The following is a 23,363-nucleotide window of genomic DNA, read 5'->3' on the forward strand; positions in this document are numbered from 1 at the left end:
GTCCGAAGAGGAGTCGCGCACAGCCGTCGCGTGGCGATTACCCTAAACCCATCTTATATGAAGGGCAGCGAAGATTTTTACACCTTCTCCACATGAATTTACTAAATCGCCCCTAATCAGAGTCTTGAACCCCTCGATTTCTGACGAGGGTTTCACATCTCCACGAGAGAGTTCCCCAAGTGAAAAGACCAAAGAACCCCTGTGTTTTAAGATACATTAGGAAGCCGATGAGAATAAATAAATAAATAAATATATATATATATATATATATATATATATATATATATATATATATATATATATATATAACTGAATTCTGTGTTAACATTTTTATTTAATATTAAGATTATTTTTTATAAATATAAACGATATGATAAAATCTTTATCAGCTAAATCAGTCAGACTAATGTGGGAGATAAAATAAAATATAAAATTTTCAAAAATAGCAAGAAAATAATTAAAGTGCTACAACTTCTTAATGATAGATATCACAGCTTGTGCTTTTCCGATTTCTAAAAGCACATAAAGAATGCATTAGCAAACAACAAAAAGTCATAATTTTTCAACTATTTAACACAATATCTCTAATTAGAAAAATATTAAGAAGCATGTCTCAAAAGAAAAAAAAAAAAAAAAAAAAGACTACCAGAGGAATGACAAAAAAAGGGCAGGACACACAGAATGAACAAATATGTCTGCTTTTGGCTTTTAACACCGAGGATTTTTGGCCTACTCAAAGTGTTGTCAGATGGGAATATCACATACAAGTAATATTAACCCATTTCAGAGCATTTAAACCAAGAACTGTTCATGAAGTTAATACATGTGGAACTATATTGACAAAATTAAAAGGTGACCAAACAAACAAGTGGAGGGAGTTTTATAGTGCATTCTTACAGCATAAATTATCCTCGCTTGAGCAAGACAACCAGAATTGTGGCAACTGCTAGGGCCACAAAGGATGCTCCCATATCAAAGTTGGCAGAGAGATCAGTGTTGTGGCTAGTCTTTGTGCTGGGCGAGCTGGAAGTTCCTGGTGAGGTCCCTAGAAGTTCTTGAAGGAAGCTGGATATATTGCTAACCATCTCTGCCAATATAACCTTGATGTTGCGCACAAAATCCTCAAATGCCGAGTTTGTGGTTGCTTCAGCAGTAGAAGATCGAGGGTTGCCATCAGCTAGAGGCACCTCTGTAGCAGCATTTGATTCAGGATGGAGAACTACTGCAGAAGAAACCAGAATAAATCACATTACTTTAGGCTTAATATAGTTAGAGAAGTGAATGTATGCTTACTTGACTGATGAGTTCTGAAGAATTCCATAACCTTCTCATTCCTCATTACAGCATCCCAAACATTCTTGTCAGAAGCAAGTGAAGCAACCACATCCTGCAAACATAATCCTCAACCAACAGATCTTTTGGCTGCTCTCGTACTTAATCTGACAGAGTCACTACTGCTCACCAATGAAGGCATGCTAAATGTATGACAATATCAAACATCCACTAGAAATGTTCAGAGCATGCTATAAATTTGCTAATGGTGATAGGCATTAGAATACAAGTTATTTAAGCCAAGGTTCACCATACCACAGCATGCCGCTCGGTACGGGTGGTAAATACTGGTCCGACAAGGGACTATATGGTTGATACATACCGGTATATCAGTACACCTCACTGTACCATGTGTCGAGATAGTCGATTGGTACAAACCAGTAAGGCGAACCATGATTTAAGCCATCTTAAAGTCATGGGCTGAAAGCCCTTTTAAGTCATTCAAGTCCCCAAATGGATGACCTCTCAAAATGGTTCAGCATAAGAACTCAAATATGTAGCAAAATTTAGTTAATAAACTTCTATGTCATCCACCTAAAAAAAGGATCATGCACATTTTGTGTTGGACTAGTGTCAACAGATGACATGTGAAATATATTAATGTACCTAGTGGCATGAATCGTGACAACTGTTCCAGATGACAATAAATTTCATCAGAGATCAAGTCACAATGGTAGCAAAAAGAAATAGACAAATAATTTTGATGCAATGAATGCTTTCTCTAATCTAGTCCATGGAAAAATATATAGCAGTATGGTACCAAGTTCTAATTGCTTCTTTCTTTGAATTAAAACAAGTAACTACTTAAAGTAAGATATAATGGTGGTGTATTAAAACCCACTTTTGCAATCACCAAGAGAAAGGAATTAAGTTCAATCTTTGATGGTTAAATCCGACCACACAAGATCTGCCTTAACTAAATGGTATACTATCTTACACAAATATATCATGAAAATCAAGTGCCAAATTAAAGCTATATTTAACTGTACATTTGACTGGCTTGAATGCCAAATACGACCCTGACTCAGCCAACTCAACCATAACAAACTTTGTTATATGTAGCACCAATAAAAGACTTCAAAAAATGTTCAAACTCTAGTTTTTGTACAAAAAATATATCTTTTGCAACTTACGGGAGGAAAACAAATTTGAGCATTAATAATTGGTATAATCAACATTGTTAAGCCATGACTTTTCCTGGTATTGCAGATGTAATTGAAGAAGGCATCCCTCAGCTAAAGTGATTTGATTGCATGTCACTTGATAGTCATAATTATTGTATTCTGCTCACGACTTAGAAGCTCATATGGTGATGAAAATATTCCAATTATAGTAACATATAATATATAAAATACCCTAACAAGTAACAAAAATACCAAATCATCATAAGCCACTGGTAGAAAACATCAAAAATTTTTATAGGGGATCATTAAGTTTAACATAGTTCTCCTACAGAAACAAAAGAAGAGGGAAATAAGTCAAAAAAGGAAAGGAAAAGAGGATAAAATGGAAAAACAAGTAACCAATAAATTATTAATGATCATTACTTCGAAATCTTTGTAATATATTGTCCATCACAATCAAGATCTAATTTAAAATATTATGTACCAGAAGAAAAAAAGACTTTAAAAATTCATGTAGGTCTCATAATCCCATTAAAATCATACTTATGGTATAACTTCAATGATAATCATACACATGCTCAAGGATAAAAAAACCAAGCCCAAATCCATGCAAAATTGCATCTTAAAATCCAAAGATTATTGCATTATTTAGAACCTGAGCTTCAGGGCTTCCTTGCAATAGTGAAAATGCCTGAACAACAAGTCTTGGCATTGATGGAATGACAGATGAAGCTTCATAGAAGGTAGACTCAGAAGGAACTTTTATGGCAGACTCATTGGTGCTTGTAAAGAAATTTACTCTGCAAAATCAAAAATTACTGGAAATAAATAAACATCAAAAATCAAATTCCCATCAAAAATGTTAATCAAAATTCCCATCTCCTTGAGCTTAGGTAGTAGGCATGCACTGTGATGGAAGATCAGTTAAGATGACAATTCATGAGAATATAATTTAAAAAGGTATTCAATTTTATGCAACTAACCAAAATGTTACTTTTGGCTTATTAACGAACCTCTTGCCTCCTGTAAACATCAGATAATTCACCAATACAGCTCAAAACAACTTCTCTACATTATGTGATAAATTAGCAATACGTATCTATGGTATACGAATTGCCTCCTACTTGTTCATCATAACCTCCCACTTGGCAATTCTTCGAGGTTTGTTATCACTTACGGAGATCTCTTGTGTAGCAAAAAAATCATTTCCAATACCCAATTGGTCCTTGGTTGTTTATATACAGAAATCATACCAGCAAAACCTTCTTATACGCATCCAACAATTACAACAAGCGGCAGAGACTCAGCCACTGGCTTTAATCCAATTAAACGTAAACTATATAAATTGGGGGAAGAACCGGAAACGAGACTTACTTCTCAAGAGCATCTTTCAGATCGGAGGTCGCCTCCTTGGCCTCCTCCAGCGACGGCACGGGCCCGCACAGGAGCCTCGGGGCCGGACGCAGCGAATCGAGGACAACCTCCTGCTCCTCTCCCCCCCACCCGGAGAACTCCCAATCGTGAACGTCCCCCGCCGGGCCGTGGATCACAGAGACCGAAGCCACCTCCCGGAGGCCCTTCTCGGAAGAACCGATGGAGTTGAAGGAACCTGCCGCGGCGGAGATGGCCGCGGAGGCGGGCTTGGGAGCCCTCCACGCCGCAGGATGGCCGGCGAACGGACCAACCGACCGGTAGCCGCCGAGGGCCGCGGCCTTCGCAGCTGCTCGCATGGCTCCTCCACCCATTCGGTCGAACTCCCTCCCTCGCTCCCTCGATCCTTTCAAGGCGAAGAGGATATGATGCGGTTCGCTCGCCACTATCTGTAACTGTGACACAAATCCGACCCGTTAATAGTATCTGGTGCGGTTCGCTCGCCACTATATATATGGGATGTTCGTTGTGACATAAAATCCGACCCGTTTAGTTCGAAAATCTAAATACTCCGGGTTTGTTTTATTCTAGAAAACCCGATCCATTTAATAGGAAATATTCGGCCCAACATGCAATTAAAGCCCATTTAGATTAGCCCAAATTGACACAGATCCCCATTTAGATTAGCCCATATGAGGGGAGCATCTTATCCTGCTTTTATTTTCTCTTCACTTCATTGATAGTAATTCTTATTTTTTATATTAAGGTTTTAGCAATTTTCTTTTAATTTTATGATCATATTACCAAAAATAAAAAAATAACACAATGGAGTTTTGATTAAAATTTAATATTTATGTTGCCTTTGTGATCTCGAAGAAGTCAGTAACATCCAATTTAGCTCGATATAATTTAGATCCACGTGCGTGCGTAAGAAGAATGATAAGGTAGCTCAAACACTTCTAGAAAGTTTAGGTGAATTTGAGTGTACATTTTATGATTGACTTATATGAACACCGAGGTCAAATAGATTTTCTAAATCAATCTTTTCGATACTTAAGTTAGTCCCGACGAGATAGAGTAAATTTAATGAAAAATAACTGATCTCAATTATCTTATTTATTGTTACATTTTATGTTTTGTAAAATATTTCTTCTCTTGTTATTTTTGAATATATTGGCTACATATATATACATATATATATACACATATACATATATATATATATATATACATATACATATATATATATACATATATATACGTATGTATATATATATATACATACATATGTATATATATATACATATATATATATATATATATATATATATATATAGAGAGAGAGAGAGAGAGAGAGAGAGTAGGAATCAATAGAATTTTGACATTCAACTCAATCCAACATAGTGAAAGGAGTTATTTGGCTTCTTCAGTGTTCAACAACTCAATTCAGTGCCATCAAATCCACTAGTAGCAGAGTCTGTAGCAGTTGCAACCTACTGTTCTTGTGTCTCGTTCTTGCTCAGATAACTTGAGCTGACCTCAGCTGGCTCTCCTCACTGAGCGACTCTGAAGACTGCTTAGGTCACACAAGAGAGGAGATTTGGTGGTCTAATCCCATGAAGAGCCTCATCCTTGATGCTGCTAATGCTTTGGTTGTACCTTCTTGCATGGGAACAATCAATTATCCATTACTCACTCAGCTCACAAGATGTTGCAGTTGATGGGTCTTAATAAGATCATAAATACTTCATGGATGTTTACATATTGCAGAATAGATTCATAATTCATAATTATTAAATTTAGATACCTTATTTCTTCTTCTCACACATTGTCTCCTGAAGCAGTACTCTCTCTCTCCATCCTATCTTAATCTCCTTCTAGTATATGAGCTGAGAAAGATTTTAAGACTGCTCTTCCAGGTGACATGTCAAGATCAAGGACTTATGCTCATCATCCACTTGCCAATACCCAGTGTTGTCACATCATGGACTTTGGTTGATCAGCAAAGGACTAACCTGAACATTGGTGGAGTTTGGCATCATCAATGAGTAAAGAAAACAAGGATTCTTCTTAGTGGGAAATTTGGCAGAATGTCTGAAGCCTGTAGGAATAGAATAGCTGAGAAAATGGAAGTCAAATCAAAGTGATGCAGATGATTCATCCCTATCAAGTGATTCTGTATGTTTTCTTCTAAATTGCTGCATTTTAGGGAGATTTAAGGACAGCCACACATGTAGTTCCCCATGTGGATCAGACTCTTCTTTCTTCCACAAGCATGCTTTCAAGTCCTCCTCCATTCTTATATCTTTATTGGCATCTGTCTTGTCCATCTCTTTGACAAACTTCACCATTATTTCATTAGAAATATATAAAAGAACCTCACAAATCTACTTTTTTTTATCAGTTACAGTGAAGAAATTAGGTGATGTACACTTAGGAATCCATCACATCTTTTCTTATACCTAATCAATGAAATAAAATACCTTTGTTCATCATATTCTTATTCCTTATATCTACAGGAGGCTTCATTTGGGTGTTGCTACTGTGTGTGTGAGAGAGAGAGAGAGAGAGAAGAGTCAATGAGAGCTGGGAATCAAAGTCTCCCATGGCAGAATTCTTCGAGAACACAAACAATAGCATGTGAAGTTTTGTCTGGCTGCATTTTCCATGCTTCGTCTGTCATCTTCTTGCTGTGAACCCGATCCAGATCTGAGACCTCAGCTTGTATTTCTCATGCTCCAGAAGGCATTCACACTCCTAAATCGTCAACGCCTTTGTCGTCACATGGTTTTACGGCCGCAGTGTCGGTCAACGTTCAACTCCGGCGTCACACTCTGCCTCTCAGCTTCAAGATGTAATCGAATAAGCTCAAGCAGCGCTCGGTCAACATAATGATTTGACCACTGGATAGCCACATGGCACTTTGACTTTCTTGGACTAGTAAGAATGTTCCAGAAAAATGATTGAATTAGTGCTACAAAAGAATAATAAAAACCTTCTAAATATTATGTATGCGTTTGGCACCAAACGGAGTCAAAGAGTAAAGCAGCCGCAACGAGTCAACGTGTTTTGTCGGCACGTGTGACGCGGATTTGGAACGCGTGCGTGCCACGTGGGACCCGCGTTGACCTTTGGTCTCCCCGATTTAAGTGGTGGCTTGCCATTTCATTGTTCATTAGATTTGGAGAGCGAGTAGAGGTTGCGGTCTGGGTTGGGTGGGCGCGGGATAACCGCACACCAAGCGTTTGTCCAAATGCATCGCTTAGATATCGTTGTCACATTTGGTTACTTGCTCCATAATTCCATTTGATATCTCCGATGCACCTCCTTTTTAAGTACAACAGTAACATTAGCAGCGTCGGGTTGGCTTAGGTGCCAACGATGGCTGAGTTTTGGATCAGCGACGACGGTCAAATGGGCCCGATCACCTCTCTCCACTGCTGATCTACTTATATAAGGGATGGTCCGAGACGATTGCATCACAACACACCATGGCCGAGGAGCTAATCGCGGGAGTTTGTAGCAGCAGCAGTAGCTGGTGGTGGTGCACGGCAATGTCCGGAAGCTCCGACTGGGCTGCTGCAGCCATCGACATGTTCGACGTCTTGCCTCGATCGTGTAACGAGTCGTCGCCGGCGTCGGTGTCTGACAGCTCCATTAGCTTCCAGGATGTCCACTTCTCCCCGGTTTCTGCAGCTCCCGCGGTGTTCGACTCGGTGCCTGCAGCCATGGCGACCAGTAGTTGGAGCCAACCTCTGTTGTGGGTCTCTTGTAACTGTTTTGGGTTTAGTTTGAGCTTTGGAGTCATGTGATGTGATCTACTTTGGTGCAGTGGGACTGCTGGAAGAGCCGAGAGCTGCCTCCATGAACTGTTCCAAGGGGACATGATTCATCAAGAGTCCCTGATGCAGGGGAGAAGCGAGCAGTCATTCACGGAGCAGAGCTTCTCGGTCGACATCAATGGCGCCCGACTCTACCAAGAAAGTTTGGCATTGCCCTCGGCGCTGCAGAACGAATCATCAAGATCCTCATCAGATGAGTCGATGCAGCTCATGCGGTCTTCACCTCCGAAGCAGCAGCTTCAGCTCTCGAACACCACCACCTCCCCAATCCCCTCAGCTCCATGGAGCTTTGACAATCCCATGCCTACTCATCTACCCCAACAAGCTTTCGATGAACCCTTCAACTGCAGCGATCAACGGGCAAAGGTCAGTGATACATCGTCTCCGAATTATTCGAAGTATGAGTCTAAGTCGCATCATTCACTCTCTCGTACAGTCGAATTCAAGAGCTAGAGACTCTATGTCAGCCTGGGAGAAGAGAAGTACCACCGAACCAGCACTCAAGAAGCCTAGGATCGAGACACCATCGCCATTGCCGACCTTCAAGGTACGATCAAATGGGAAAAATCAGGAAGATTTAGCCATGAAGTTGTGATGTTTATGCTCTCTGTTTCTCTCTCTTTAGGTGAGGAAAGAGAAGTTAGGCGACAGAATCACTGCTCTCCAGCAACTGGTCTCGCCCTTTGGGAAGGTGAAGCCTCCTCTGTCCATGTCTTGTTTTCGTTCTTAGAACACGATGGCCTCTGACTCATACCTCACTCGCACTACTTTCTACAGACTGATACCGCATCGGTACTGCACGAAGCCATCGATTACATCAAGTTCCTCCACGATCAAGTCCGGGTAAGCTTATCCACGAGCTCATCTTCCAGTCAAGTGCATGGACACCATCCATCTATCTCCAGCTTCTCACTGCCTCTACATATATGACCGTAGGTATTGAGTTCTCCGCACATGAAGAGTGGCCATCAAATCCAGCAAGTAAAGGTAGTGATTGTACCACTCGTTAGTGCGCTATCATTGCATCAGATACTGCGTTCTCATCCTGCTTGCCATGGCTGATGCATGCATGCATGCAGAGCTTGGACAAACCAAAGCATCGCCAAGGACCGGAGGAAGACCTCAGAAGCCGAGGGCTGTGCGTTGTTCCAGTTTCAGCCACCTTTGCGGTTGCCAGGGAGACCGCCATGGATTTCTGGACTCCTTTTCAGCTGTAGGGAGGCAAGAGGAATAAACGCAAACAGTTCCTCCACAGACATTTAGTATGTAGGGAATGAGGGTTGGTGAGAGGGATTAGGCTGATCATGATGGACTTAATTCTTGTTTGACATCTATGCACTTCTATGAAATTATAATGTTGTGGTATGGAATTATGTTTGGATAATGGGAGAAAGAAAGTATGAGCTTTTTGGATTCAGGTATTATTTAATCAGATTTGAGACATGATAAGCTTCGAGTTGAATAAATATAGTTGAATAACTATATGTAAACAGCTAAAAAATTTAACAGTATTATGTAAACAGCTAAAAAATTGCTATATAATATAGTTGAATAACTATATCTTATATGGAAGGGTTTTCTCCTTAATACCTAAAACAATTTAATCTGTTCAAAAATGTAGTTTAGAAGCATTCATTCTTTCATTCTCTCTCTTATAAGATTATAAGATCTTATTTAATTATGATAGGATTATTTAGAAGATAATCTCGATAAGAATGACTCTTTTAATTATTTATCTTAGATCCTCTATTCTTGTTTATAAAAATACAGAATCTCCTAGCGATAAAAAAAACCTAACCAATTTGTAAGAGATTATAGATCTTCTCTCCTCTCTCTTTTATTTATAATCCATCGCTCATAGTGATCCTATAAAGGATAGGAAGAGAGGAGAGGATGAGTCTAGTATTTTTTACGTATCGACGTCACCGTAACTTTTGAATTTAATGATGGTACCTTACGGATCAAATAAAAAGTTTTGTAAGTAACATCAAAATGTATATATTATATATTTGATCTATGGTTATTTGATTTCAATTTTTAACATTAAAATTTTTTTTCATAATAGTAACACATTATGGTTCTTACGTTGACAATTGGTATCAAGACTACGGTTTGAAATTAAATACTTTAGATCATAAAATTATTTCAGATTTATTTATTAACATCCTTTATTTGTGAAAATAAGTTATCCGATTTTGATTTATGATACTTGAATGATATATTTGTATTGTCAATCTACTTTCTATATAGACCGTCGTATCGTTTGCTTGCGAGCACTATGAGGTTCTTCGTATTTGATCGATGGATCATTAGTGACAATATATTGTCGACGATAGTATTGTTGAGAGTGATGACTTTCGGTGGTCACCAACCTAGTCGTGGGCAATTGGTATGTATAGAGTGGAAGCACCGTGGGGTGCAACAGCCTTGCGACGATCGACCTGTCATGGTCGTAAGCAATTATAGTATTTGTCATTGTGTGCAACGGTTGTAGCAACATCACTGCTACCTGTAACGGCTACAATGATTATAATGATGCTATTATGTGCAGCAATAGAGTCACTCCTAAGAGCAATTGTGGCGATTATAGTAGTGTCGCGACTATAGCAATATTACTATGACATTTGCTAGTCCCAATCAATGTTAACTAAACACTGAAGACCATGGTTCCCAGTGACTACGCAGTGGATCTATGGACACAATCGTGTGTCACAGCGACCGTGGAGGTCATCGGTCGGTGCATGTGCATAACTGCACAGTGGGATGATTCGTCGGTGACATTCGGTCAGCAACACACCACAGAGGTGTGCGATTGTACCACTCTCGGGCTGACCCTCTTAATGTCATAAGGAATGCCTAGCACATCAAGACATCCGACGTGCCGTATAGCGACATATAGGCCCTGAAGGTCGTGGTCTGCTCCACTGGATTAGAGTTGTCATCAAACACCTCCAATGTCAGGAGGCGAAAATTAGCTAGGAGGGGTTCCACCTGGATATCCTGGACAAATGGAGAGGTGCTTGAGGTGAAGCCGTAAACCTCCCCATTCAGAGTGCTGGAGCTCTCGTTGCATCTCATCCAAGTATTGATTCATGATCCATAGTTGAGCTTTAAGTGTATTCTCTGTTGAGTCGATGGATTGGGTTTTTAACTCAAGTGAGGTTGTTCTGTACCTTGGTGGTATGCTAAACTCCACTATTGAGGACATTGGTGCTTCAGGAGTTGCTTCAGTTTGCTAGGGGCACTCTAGGGGTGTTGGTAGGGGGCTCGCTAGGGACGCCCCTAGATGCGCGAGAGTAAACGAGGGTTGGACCGCTAGTTGTAGCGTAGGGGCCACTTGATAGACCAACTAGGATAGGAGAGGGACAATCGCTTGGATCATCCCAATGAGGGTATATACATGATGGTTGAGGCCTAGAAAGGCATCGACAGGGATGAGCATGTGCCCTACATTCAACCCCGGTGGGGAAAGGCCAGAGTCATTGAATAGGCGCCAGTAGAACTCTAGAGTTTGCACTAAGGTGGAGGCATCTACTTGTGGGAAGGGGGGTAGTTGCCCTCCTTGCTTGAAGGAGTTGTGTGTTGGGGGTGGCACTTCATCATTGGAGTGCTCGTTGAGATGGTTTCTAGACGGACGTTCTTGCAACATTCTGGCCCTTTCTCTAGCGTCAAAATATTATTACTTTAATGCTATTGATTGCAGAGTCAGTACAACCCAATTCCATCAAGGGTTCAATAAAATTGGTATCGGAAATATGTTTAACTTAGAATATGAGTAAGTGTAGTAAGCAATTAAATGAGTAAGCAATAGTAGTAAAGAGCATAAAAGGAAACGCATACCGAATTTATAGTGGTTTGGTCGTCGTGACCTACGTCCATTGCCGATTCTTCCTCCATCAAGGCCATTGGCTTTCACTAAATTCCTCCTCTATCGAAACCATCGGCTTTCACTAACGATCTTATTTTTAATTGGTGAAGATCAACTACCCTTATTACAACTCTTTGCTCCTTTTCATAGGCTTTGGAGAGAACATTTACAACTCTTTTTTAGAAGTAATCCTCATATCTCTCTTAGAATGACTTCTAGGTTTAAGGAGGATGGAACTTAACACTTTCAATAGAGTTTACACATTTATAATCACAAGTTTTTCATACTCTTTTCTTGCTATCTCAAGCAAGAATGAGAAGAGTATTTATATGCCCCAAATGACTTTAAAAATAGAGCCAAAAAATCTCATCCCCGTGTTTTCGGGGTATTAGCAGTACTACCATCAGTGTTGGACGATACCATCGCCTGCCACACTAAGTACTAACGGTACCACCACCGCTTGCTTTGGTGGTACCACCACCAATTTGAGCGGTATTACCACCTGGCGATAGTACTTGCTTGGGTAGTACTATTGCCAATCTGAGTGGTATTATCGCATGACACTAGCGATACTACTGTTGGATCTTTCAGAAATGTACACTTTGTACTTTTTAACTCACAAGCGGTTCTATCACTTAGTTAGGCGGTGCCATTGCTTGACTCAACTTTAGGTCACTGAATTGGCCTTCCAATAAGCCCAATTCAACTGTGATTTAGGCTCAATGGGCCCCTAATTAAATTGACATGATTACACTGAAAACTAACTCAATTAAAACTTAAACTACTTCGATCAAGGCAAACGATTACAATCATGAATCATATGTTATCCGGCATATCATTGGTTCATCTGACACTTCATCCAAACTTTTAGCGCATCGTCCTTTCCTTCAACGTATTGCCTGATCCATTAGCATGTTGACCTCCTGCAACATCCGATCTTGGTGCAATGCCTAATATTTGACATGATCTACTCCGGCCCAACGTCTAATTCTCCTCCTTCAATCGATTTTTCTTTTTATGATCAAAGTTAGTCCTATATCACTTTTCTCAAACACTCATTAATCATAAATTCATCAATTGATTTCATTATCAAAATCTGAGATTCAACAATGGTCACATAGGGGAGACATAAATTCATCAATTGATTTCATTATCAAAATCCGAGATTCAACAAGGGTCACAGAGGCTATCTGAGTGGGAAGTAGACTTGGCTAGCACAATCTCGATGTGCTGCTTGCTCGCTGAGATTGATTTAGTGTCGTCCCGAGATACGCCTTAGCTTTGCTGAGATCCCTATACAAGCGGCAAACCTTCAGAGATGTTCGCGACCTGGCCCCTCCAATATTTAAATTAGTAGGGAAATGGGGAAAGAGTTTAATAGTGTTTTGAGGGTTGTTTTTACACTTTGAGCGACCAGTGGTGTAAAGCTAACGATGGGTCAGGGTGCCCCTTCGTCGTCGGGGACTCATTAACGTTGATGACTGGTTAGCATGCTTCTATGAGAGTGGCATCAGGAAAGATAGTTGTGGAGGCACTGTTCGTCAGGACTAAGCAGGAAGGTGATCCCTCGCTTCAGTCATCTGAAAAGGAAAACCGAGCCACGTCGTCGGGATCGATACTTTTTGCCGTCGGGCACACGGGCCTTCCTGAGGGGAGGAGGTATCAGGTTGCCCGTAGTGGACGTTTCTGACGAATGGGAAAGAGGAGGTGGGCCTTATTGTCAACCTTCTGAGAGATCGAGATGAGCAGGAGCCCACGGGTCATGTCTCTGTCACGACTGCAGAAGGAGGGGTGTGGGCTCCTCTGCGATGTCGTGATATTTAAAGGAGAGATTCAATGTTTTGTTGCCTTCATTGCCCGTGTTGGACAAGGAATAAATCCAGAACAAGATTCCAGGGAATGCACAATTCACCCACATCCAGTAACAGTTGTGGAGAGATTTCTTCATTGTCTTGCCTCTTAATCAAGCAAGACTAATGCTCTGAATGATACCATGAATACATGTTGAATCTCATGAGAAAAAGTGCATCAATGGCTCGAGGCATCAGATGTGGAAGAAAATGAGAGATTATTACATTCCAAGTATATTTATGTAAATCATGGAGAACATGACAATTACTGTTTTAGTAAGAGAGGCAAAGAAAAGCAACATACAACACCAAGGTATGCAATCATATATATGACATGTTCATAAAAGACTGTTGCACCAGAGAATACATAAAGGAGGCTCAATGCCATAGAAAAGTCAACGAATGCCAATTCATTATTCATCAGACCAATGACAGTTATTCTATATGGAGGAGATGCAAGATGATCAGGAGGAACTCTTGAACTTCTTGGCAATGCCGGCAAAGTACTTGCCTTGGTGGAAAGCCTGCTGCATCTCAAGCTCAGATGGGAACCTTGAACCATCTCCAGCATATGTGCCTGCACCATATGGGCTACCGCCCTTCACCTTCTCCATCTCAAACATTCCTGCACCGAAGGTGTAGCCAATTGGGACAAAGATCATTCCATGATGAACCAGCTGAGTTATGGCTGTCAAACTGCAGGACAAAGGGTAGGGAAAATTTTTTTCAGTCAAATAGACTAGGAATATACCCAACGGTTCCCATCTGAGTTATATGTTATATATGTATAACAATTCATACAAAAAGAAACATATTTCCATTGTATTGCAAAATCTAAAGTATCCAGTTGCCACCCAACATAAATCTGCTGCTATCGCTAAGTCTTTCCAGACACCTTTACAGTAAAAAATGATTAGATGTGTTGTTAGAAACAGGCATGGATTGTCTTGGTGCAAAAATCTGCTAAACTCAGATGTGTCATCGGATAACTTTTAAGGATTTTATATTTTGAGACTGACGATGAAGGGTGACCACAAAATTCCCGGCTGCATAGAAGTTCTTTATGTCAATGATGTAAATATTAAAGCAAAAGAGCTTACGGAGTAGTCTCTTGACCACCACCTTGGGATCCAGTGCTATAGAAGATTCCTGCAGGTTTACCAGCTAGAGCCTGTGTCCTCCAGAGACCTCCAGTTGCATCAAGGAAAGCTTTGAACTGTGCTGCCATCATACCAAATCTTGTTGGGAAGCCAAAGAGAATCCCATCTGCCTCTGCAAGATCATCTGGTGTAATAATTGGTGCATCACTCTTGGGAGGTGCTCCCATCTTGCCAAGAACTTCTTCAGGAAGAGTCTCAGGAACCTGTTTGGCTAGAATAACTCATCATTCTGTCTTCATATTTTGATGAATTGTGACCGCAACGATATAATTTTACTTTATTTACATAGCTCAACCAACATTTAATTGATAAAAAATTAAATTATTTCAAAATAGCTCTAACAATATGGTTAAGCCTTAGCAGTTAGCAGCTACCAGAGCTTCAAGTTTCTCCCTCACAAACACGAGTATTTCCATAGAAAAAAAGTTTTTGATCAGAATAAATAGATTAGAAAGACCATATAATAGACCACAGATTAAACAAAAATAAACATATAAATATTTTGTTCAAACTTACAAGTTCAAATTGAAAAAGGATAACATTTAATAAATAATAGATCTAGAGACACAAATGGGATATCAGTATAGACAAAACAAAATAAATAAATCCAGTGACAAGTTACCAAGTCACCAAAAGGATAAAGTATAGACAAAACAAATCCAGTGGCAGACACTGTGAAGTTATTGCTTATCATATCCTAAATTTTCTAAAAGAAATCAACGAATAGTTGAAGTTACAATGAGTTTTAGTACATATTGGCTTAAAGTCAACAAGTGTTCTGGTAAGCGAAAGAACAATGGGTCTTTACCTGCCAAAGCTTCACTTCAACTCCTTCGATGGATGAGGCACCTTTTTTTATTTCTTCTGCTAGCTTTGCAACATGCCCATACATGGAATAGTACCTTTGGGGAAAAAAGACATATTTCCATTAGCTGCTGATTAAAAGTTACATGGAGTAATATAATGGAATATAGACAAACAAGAACAGAAATATTTTTATTCTGTTAACACCTTGTACTTCTGCCGAATCTAAACCATGATATAATAATAAGATTGACTGCACAAAATAGTTCCAAAGAGTAGAAAGTCACAGAACCCATCACCAATCACCTAACTCGTTAGACACCAGTGAACGAAATATACAGTTTAGATGTGATCCAAAGAACACATCTTGCACAAGAAGAGGAATACGAAAGCGAGAGTTTGTGTGTGTCAAGACTCAACACAGATAAGAAAAATGAGAGCATTTAAATGAGGAAAAACAAGTATTTCGCAAACAGATATAATTCTAGTTACCGTCTCTCCAAGTTGCTTATGCAAAAAAGAGAGGTGAGATCTTGACACAAGCAAAGAATAATATGCACCTACTACATCACACTTCATCCCATAATAATGTGTTATATTTTATTGGGGGTATTAAGCAAATTCTAAAACATATAAAAAGCAGCCAAACAGTAAAAGAATTCACATGAACCCTAATCCTATACAACCAAATCAGGAAGCTCAAAAGTTCTCAACTTTGTAACCCTGATTCTAATTTAAGCAAGGTCTTCACAACATTGAATTCCATCAAGGCTACCGCTAATGAAAGACCAAAGGAGGAATCCCTCATTGTAATGATTCACCAAGAATAAGCAACAAGATCGAAAATTAGCCACGGAAATCGCACGATTCAACAGCGATTTCCATACCCCCCCGATTGAAAATCTTCAAACGAGATCTCTACAGCGTGCACCATCAGATGAACACGCTACAACCGTTCGTAATGCGAAAAATGAACCATCGTGATTGAGATCCAAGAACAAACGTCCCCAGACACTAATTTGCAGAATATAAGACACATGACGGATTAATCAGATACGCGAACCGACAGCATCGCATCGTGAGAGCGAACACTTACACAACGTAAATCTTGGCTGCCATCGGTGGCGGGATCGGAGCTCGCAGGGGACAGGAGGCGAGAGAGGGAGAGGGGAAGCAAACAAAAGAGCGATCGTTTTTTCTTGGGCTCTTCCGCAGGGCTTGCGGAGTGGGTGAATGGGGCAGGGCGGGTATTTATAGTCAAGAGTCAACGCAGCCAGCTAAGCTCACGTGCTCCACCACGCCCCCATCGTCGCCTTGGCAACATGCACTCGCCAATTTTACCGGAGGCGCCAAAATGTCTTTTATGACGTCACCTCCCCATCATCATCATCATCAACGACGTCGGCACGCCATCACCATCCATCAGCCGAAGCTTCCAGATCGACGACCCCGCGATCTCCGCCGTCGGATTTAAACCTTTCCATTAATAATGACAATTCAATTATTTTGACCAGAAATTTCTATTTTTTTTTGTACGTATTATATTAAGTAAGTTGACCGACACCGGCGGTCAATTAAATATAATCTCATATCACGAGAATCTTGGCGGCTTATATGCGTGCGATAATTAGGCGTTCAATAATTTACCTAAACATGGCTTATTATTGTTGATGGCATTGGAGTCCCACGTAATGCCAACAAAAGCATGACGAGGTGTACTAAAAAAGGAGGCTAATTTGAGATGGTTTAGGTGTCATTGCGTTTACACGTGGAAGAAGAGGTCAGTGATGGGGAAAGCCATGGTTTGGCAATGGACGAATGGAGCCATGTAGAAGAGGCCAAGAAAGAGGTTCTCTGCACGATTCTTCGAGTACAGATGTCGACTGGATCTTGATTTCTCAGTTTGATGTGAACGGTGATGGATGTATTCATTTCGGATATTATTATTATTATTATTATTATTATTATTATTAACATCTAAAAAAAAATATCAATTATAAGTGACTATATGAAAAGTGGACTTTTATATCTAACGTATTTTTGGACAAATCGTATTACGGCCCCGTAACTATCGGAAGTCTCAATCTACTGTCCTCTCGTCGCAGGCTAACAATCATACTCCTCTATCACTACCGGCCCAGAATGATCCAGAACAGCCCATGATAGCATCTACTGTGCCCTTGTAGCAGGATAACTATCCTACTCCTCCCCGGCTGTTGGTTAGTTTCCAAGTACACGTCGTAATATTACTGGGCGTGACGGCGCCCTTAGTTGACGCTCGATTGATCAGCTGAGAGAGAGAGTGGTAGCGATCGCTCTCCGCTTATCTGAAGAAGAAGAATCTCCACGGCATCGGAGAAGGGCCATGGTTCCCTTGCAGGCGCTGCAGTTCCGCCGCCCACCACCGACGCCACATCCTCCTCCTCCTCCTCAACCCTCTCGGTATGTTGGATCGTGAAGATCCTCGATCTCTTGCTGCGCTTTTGTGAAGATTCGATGTGTTCTCTCATTTCTTGGTCGTAGTGATTCTTTGTGGATTCCGCGGCTTTTTCCGAATCATTGTGCCTCGAAATTTCGAGGACCTTCGAATCCCCCGAACTCGGAGATGCATTGCATACCGGATTGGCAGAGGATTTTGACGCGATTTCGAATTCTTCCTGGGTTTTCTACACGGGACGCAAGGTTGAGCGGAAATCGTCCGCTAGAATGCCAAAGTCCCATTCTTGTGAATAGGGTTACACAAGGATTTCTTGGTTGAAAGCAACAAAAATGTGGACTTTAGATCTGTGTCGAAGGTGAATTCAGGTTTGTTTTGTTAGGTCGGGTAATGGGATCGCCCATAGCAAATCAATTATTCTAGAGATTGATAGGGAAATCCTTCTCTACCAATAGCAGCTCGACACGCGATAGTATAAGTACACAAGGCAACACAGTCAGCCGTGAGGGGGTAAAACCCGGTCAATAATCAGGCCACGTGGACGTTGGGCCAGAAGGGCAATTAAGAAATATTTTGTACAGAAATATTACCCTTATTATTGGACTATAAAATCAATTATTTTATACTGAATTTACTCTACATTTGATGGGATTGATTTGAGATATGGGAAACACCAAATTGAAAAACTCACTTGGACCTCCATCTTGATGTAGTTGTGGAGTATGCACCTAAGTCGATCTCAAGTCGATTTAGGCATCATCGATTTCATCACCATCAAAGACCTAATGTTCCACTAGTATCAAGGCAGAAACCCCGATACCAATGTGCCAAGTTCACAAGAAATGTATAGTTTATTGTTATATTTTTTCCAAAAAGAGGGAGAATTATATTACTCCAAAGCTCTAATAATGTGTTGCTACTCTCGTATGATCTGTTTCAAGTTGATTACAGTTCATTTGTGGATATGGAAGTTGAAAAATGGGTCAAACCAACAACATGGAAATGCTTCTAATTTCTGAAGTCAAAAAGCTGGGGATGAGGAAACCCTAGAGGATGTGAATTGTTCCAATGTCTAAACTCCAGAGATGTGCTTAGCACTGTCATTGCCATTCTTCAAGCTTGATTCTAATTTTAGCCAGTAACCTCACAACTTGATGGAGAGACAGAGGAATGACTTGGGTCAGGATGATAGAAGGTTCACTCAGTGATGGCAGGGGGAGTGATCTAAGAGGACAAAATGATAAATTTTGAGATATGGATCTCTGTTCTTGCCCAAGTTAATTCTCCAAATCAGTTCTAGGTCTCACAAAACCTGGGAGCACTAAGCTTTAGCAAAATGTCATCCCAGCACTTAAGATTTGGTACTTGAGATTTAATACCTAGTTAGTTCATCATCATATTTTCTTCTATCTTGTTTTAGTTTACTACTTGTATGGAATTAATTACCAGGGGATATGTTTAACATGTTTAAGCATGCCGATTTCAGGTTTTATTGCTTATCTCATCGTTCAGAACCCTATTTGAGTTGGCTGCTTAGCACTACTGATATACTATTTGTAGGTCGGGAAGCTGTGTTCAAGGACAAAAATATATAACATGTTCATCATGGGTGACCAAATCTAGGGAGGAGGTGATTGCTAGACATGTTTTGTCATCCTTTGCTGCTGCTTCCATTATGTTCATTTCCTCTTCAACCCAGGTAACCAAGTCCCTGAAGGACATATCTATGTTAACTGACAAGCAAAAGTGGAATAGCATGAAGCAGGATTTGAGATCAAGATAACGAAGTTAAAAGAGTCCAATATGGCAGGACATAATGTTTCTTCTGACCAGGTTGTTGCTGCAGAACCATCCCATCATGGGAGTTTATGCCAGATTGCAGCTGCTATTGACAATGGTCCTGCTTCAATACTCGATGAAATGCCAGATGAGAGAAATGAGAATGTGATGATGATGATGATGAGAGGCATGACAGCCAAGAATTTTGACCCAGTGAGATATTCTGGAAGATGGTTTGAAGTGGCTTCACTTAAACGTGGATTTGCTGGCCAGGGGCAGGAAGACTGCCATTGCACACAGGTATGGAAAGTATAATGCCACAGTGCATTGTAAATTTATACTGCATTCTCGTAATATTTCATGGCAGATTGATTCATAATTTCAGGGAATATATACCTTTGATGCTCAAACCCCATCAATCCAAGTAGACACCTTTTGTGTTCATGGTGGCCCTGATGGTTACATCACTGGTATAAGGGGAAGGGTCCAATGTCTTTCTGAGGAGGGCATGGAAAAAGCTGAAACTGATTTGGAGAGACGAGAGATGATCAAAGAGAAATGTTACCTTCGTTTTCCAACACTTCCATTCATACCGAAGGAGCCTTACGATGTGATCGCAACCGACTATGATAATTTTTCTCTAGTATCTGGTGCTAAAGACAGAAGCTTCATTCAGGTATGACACGAAAACTCTGATCCGGTTGTAAGCCGTATGATAGTTCCTTTGCTTTGTAGTTTTTTTTATTTTTATTTTTAATGATGCGTAAGTTTGAATAAGACTTGACATAATTATTAAAGTTGGAGTTATTCTAAATTCCATGGATAAGCCATGATAAATAAATGCTTTGGTTGGTTCTCCTTTTTTAGACACATACCATTTTGAAGGATGCTAATACTTGATGGTGTTCTTAAACCAGATCTACTCGAGGACTCCAAATCCTGGACCAGAATTCATCGACAAGTACAAAACATACTTGGAAAGTTTTGGGTATGATCCTGCTAAGATAAAAGATACTCCGCAGGACTGTGAAGTAATGTCCAATAGCCAATTAGCTTTGATGATGTCAATGTCCGGAATGAAGGCAGCTCTGACGAATCAATTTCCAGATCTAGAGTTAAAGGCACCAGTGGCACTTGACCCCTTCACCAGTGTTTTTGAGACATTGAAAAAGCTTATCGAGCTCTACTTGAGTAACCTGAAAGCTTGATGTGTTTGTTGATTGGTGTATTGAATGATCTGTGAACATTCTTTGCACTCTCAAATTTTCTTCACTTTTTCTTGCTGTATATGTCAAGCTTGTCTTAAGATTCAAACACTTCCATGGCTTCTATTTGTATCAGGTTCGGATACATTTAAACTAGTGTTTTCTCTTTTGTGGTAATTTGGATTTATCTGATTTGAATAAACTGGATTGGGATATCCTTTAATAAAATTTGGAAAAAGCTAAGATATAATAGAAACAATTGGGATGTACCTGACACTGATAAGCCGCAGATGAAGGTTCCATGCATTCCAATAAGGCAACTGTCAAGTAGAAATGCAGATGTAAATTCCCACCACCTATATACAAACAAGAAGTGGAACAACCAATTACAACCTTGCAAAACATATTTGCTTAAGACAAGAAACAGGGAAAAGGTCACTCACGACTGATGATCCATCTTGCAAGATTGTGAATATTTTACTAACATACATACCATGGAAACTGAGAAGTTTCCTGATTGGTGACCAACCTGATCTACTTGGTAACAAAGATAGTAACCACAAAGGGTCAACAAACTTGAAAGGGAGATAGCAAACATAGCAGTTCTCATAATAAACACATCAATTCTCACAAAATTCAGTGAAACATTCCTTGGCATAATAAACAACTGCAAAATTGGAACTAAAGAAACAAAAATTGGCCAGAATTGAATGGAAATAAACAAATAGGGCCTCGTCCCAAAACCTTTAAGGAGCGTGGAGATAATGAAGAAAAAATTATTTTATTTCAGACACAACCAATCTGCTACAGAAACAAACGGTAAGCAAGCTTAAAAAAGCATGGATTTCCAGCCAGGGCACGGCATGCAGGTTGCTCAGCACCAAAAGCCATTTTATCGGTTGTGGGTGCAAGCATCACAAAGATAGTTGATGTGCCCTGTCAGGATCTGCATGAGGCAGCCCAGATTTAAGAAAACAATAATAAAAGTTTTTCCACTTCAAACATTCAGCATCATACACTTGAAACAATCACATGGATTTCATATAATGCACATGAGAAATGGAACATGAAGAGAGAGGCAAGTGGAAAAGATCTTGTGTTAATTTTCAACTACAATACCCTGTAATATAATAAGTTTTCAACTCAAAAACTTATTATATTTTGCCTAGACAATCTACAAAAATCTAGCCAATTAAATCAAAAGAAAAAAAAGGAACAATAGAGAGAGAGAAAAGTTGTGATGCCAATGATAGTCTCATCCCTGCAGATAATAAGATCTCATTCATGTTATGTTACTAAAGGTTAGACCAAATAATTCTACCAAGCAGAAGAAAAAGAAAATCCAAACTAGTAAATTATAATTAAAGGTACAATCACATTTGTGTCCTTAAGCATGTTACAAAAATATTAAATAGACAGACAATTGAAAGGAAACATGTCAGTGTTTACTTGATGCTATGAGTAGAACATAGTTGCACTAAAAATAAGTGTAAATTTTAGTGATAACATGTCCCACATGGGCATTGAATGAATATCCTGTTACAGCAAGTAGAACTATGCTTTCACTCCTTGAAAACAAAAACCACAATCATTTTCACAAGTGCTGCAGAGTAGACAAGCGACTGAAAACTAATAGGTATACAAAAGTAAGAACCAAAAAAGATTTCTAGGGATAAAGAAGTACAGGAATTTCCGATAAGATTATAACATATAGCTGCTGGGTGGCATTATGACATGTAAATTTCTGATCAGATAAATAAAAGAAAAGATATCTACAAAAACCTCAATTATACTTTCAGGAATATTGCAATCTTACAAGGCTTCAACGATCAGTACCCAATACACACTAATTAAACCTTGTACCCATTTGGCAGCAAGATGTACTCTAATAGCCACACCAGCAATCAGGAGAGGCACTAGAAGTGTTACCAGTTGCAGAAAAATTTTCTGCTCACAAGTTCCTCTGATGCCTTAGAGTGCTGAAAAATAAAGCAATAGCCAAGTCTTAAATATTTTATCCACATGCATATGAGATATCATAGAACCTGAGTTTACTGTTTGGTGTCCAACTTGGCAACAAAGAAAGTGGTTGCAAAGGGACAACAGAAATGCACAATACAAGAAGATAAACATATCAATTACAACAAAATTCAGGGAGTCTTCCTTTGCATGCTAGCCACGGGAAAAGTCAGAACTAAAGAAACAAATATTATCCAGGGTCAAATGGAAATAAACAATTATTAGGACCTTGTCCCAAAACCTTCATGAAAATAAATAGGAGCATGGAAAATACTGAAAAAAAAAATTAACTTAGCTTCAACCACAATCACTTTGATAGAGAATCAAACTGCAAGCAAGCATGGCTTTTATATAATGCACATGTGAAATGGAACTTGCAGAAAGAGGCAATTGCAAAAGATCTTGTGTTGTTTTTCAACTACAATCCCCTATAGTATAAAAGAGATGTAGGTGATGACAACACCCTTTTTATGAGTGTTTTTTAGCCTCAACTACCATGATATCTTGGCAAGAGGACAACTCAAAAACTCATAGACAGTCAAACAAAAAACTGGGGAGTTAAATTAAAAGAA

General features: G+C 39.7%; 4 protein-coding genes and 1 non-coding gene across 7 annotated transcripts; 2 read left to right on the top strand and 3 right to left on the bottom strand.

The window, feature by feature from the left end:
- Window positions 1-57: 57 nt before the first annotated feature.
- LOC103986335 (uncharacterized) lies at window positions 58-4,259 on the bottom strand. Of its 3 annotated transcripts, XM_065151978.1 has the most exons (5): window positions 3,831-4,257; window positions 3,112-3,256; window positions 1,294-1,387; window positions 898-1,222; window positions 58-199 (listed from the first exon to the last, which is right to left on the bottom strand). In XM_065151978.1, the coding sequence occupies exons 1-4, from the start codon at window positions 4,199-4,201 to the stop codon at window positions 906-908; spliced, it is 927 nt and encodes a 308-aa protein (XP_065008050.1). In that variant the 5' UTR covers window positions 4,202-4,257; the 3' UTR covers window positions 58-199; window positions 898-905. The 3 variants fall into 3 exon arrangements, with proteins under 3 accessions (XP_065008050.1, XP_009402591.2, XP_009402588.2); XM_009404316.3 differs by lacking the exon at window positions 58-199 and having other exon boundaries at window positions 683-1,219; window positions 3,831-4,259; XM_009404313.3 differs by lacking the exon at window positions 58-199 and having other exon boundaries at window positions 683-1,222; window positions 3,831-4,255.
- Window positions 4,260-7,052: 2,793 nt separating this feature from the next.
- On the top strand, window positions 7,053-9,086 carry LOC135639194 (transcription factor bHLH123-like). The gene is made up of 7 exons (XM_065152992.1): window positions 7,053-7,587; window positions 7,660-8,035; window positions 8,106-8,216; window positions 8,295-8,360; window positions 8,447-8,512; window positions 8,606-8,656; window positions 8,749-9,086. Exons 1-7 carry the CDS (start codon window positions 7,319-7,321, stop codon window positions 8,884-8,886), a joined length of 1,077 nt encoding a protein of 358 aa, XP_065009064.1. The 5' UTR covers window positions 7,053-7,318; the 3' UTR covers window positions 8,887-9,086.
- A 4,602-nt stretch (window positions 9,087-13,688) lies between these two features.
- On the bottom strand, window positions 13,689-16,596 carry LOC135637634 (NAD(P)H dehydrogenase (quinone) FQR1-like). Its single transcript, XM_065150294.1, has 4 exons — window positions 16,448-16,596; window positions 15,356-15,449; window positions 14,488-14,750; window positions 13,689-14,083 (listed from the first exon to the last, which is right to left on the bottom strand). Exons 1-4 carry the CDS (start codon window positions 16,468-16,470, stop codon window positions 13,852-13,854), a joined length of 612 nt encoding a protein of 203 aa, XP_065006366.1. The 5' UTR covers window positions 16,471-16,596; the 3' UTR covers window positions 13,689-13,851.
- Window positions 16,597-17,607: 1,011 nt separating this feature from the next.
- Window positions 17,608-20,949, top strand: LOC135638688 (chloroplastic lipocalin-like). The gene is made up of 5 exons (XM_065151965.1): window positions 17,608-17,793; window positions 19,349-19,487; window positions 19,622-19,867; window positions 19,953-20,243; window positions 20,485-20,949. Exons 1-5 carry the CDS (start codon window positions 17,717-17,719, stop codon window positions 20,773-20,775), a joined length of 1,044 nt encoding a protein of 347 aa, XP_065008037.1. The 5' UTR covers window positions 17,608-17,716; the 3' UTR covers window positions 20,776-20,949.
- Window positions 20,950-23,188: 2,239 nt separating this feature from the next.
- Window positions 23,189-23,297, bottom strand: LOC135639260 (small nucleolar RNA snoR97). Its single transcript, XR_010496886.1, has one exon. It is a non-coding gene; the product is annotated as a small nucleolar RNA snoR97 (small nucleolar RNA).
- Window positions 23,298-23,363: the final 66 nt, after the last annotated feature.

Source organism: Musa acuminata, chromosome BXJ3-5 (assembly GCF_036884655.1).
Source record: "Musa acuminata AAA Group cultivar baxijiao chromosome BXJ3-5, Cavendish_Baxijiao_AAA, whole genome shotgun sequence".
Taxonomy (NCBI): Eukaryota; Viridiplantae; Streptophyta; class Magnoliopsida; order Zingiberales; family Musaceae; genus Musa; species Musa acuminata.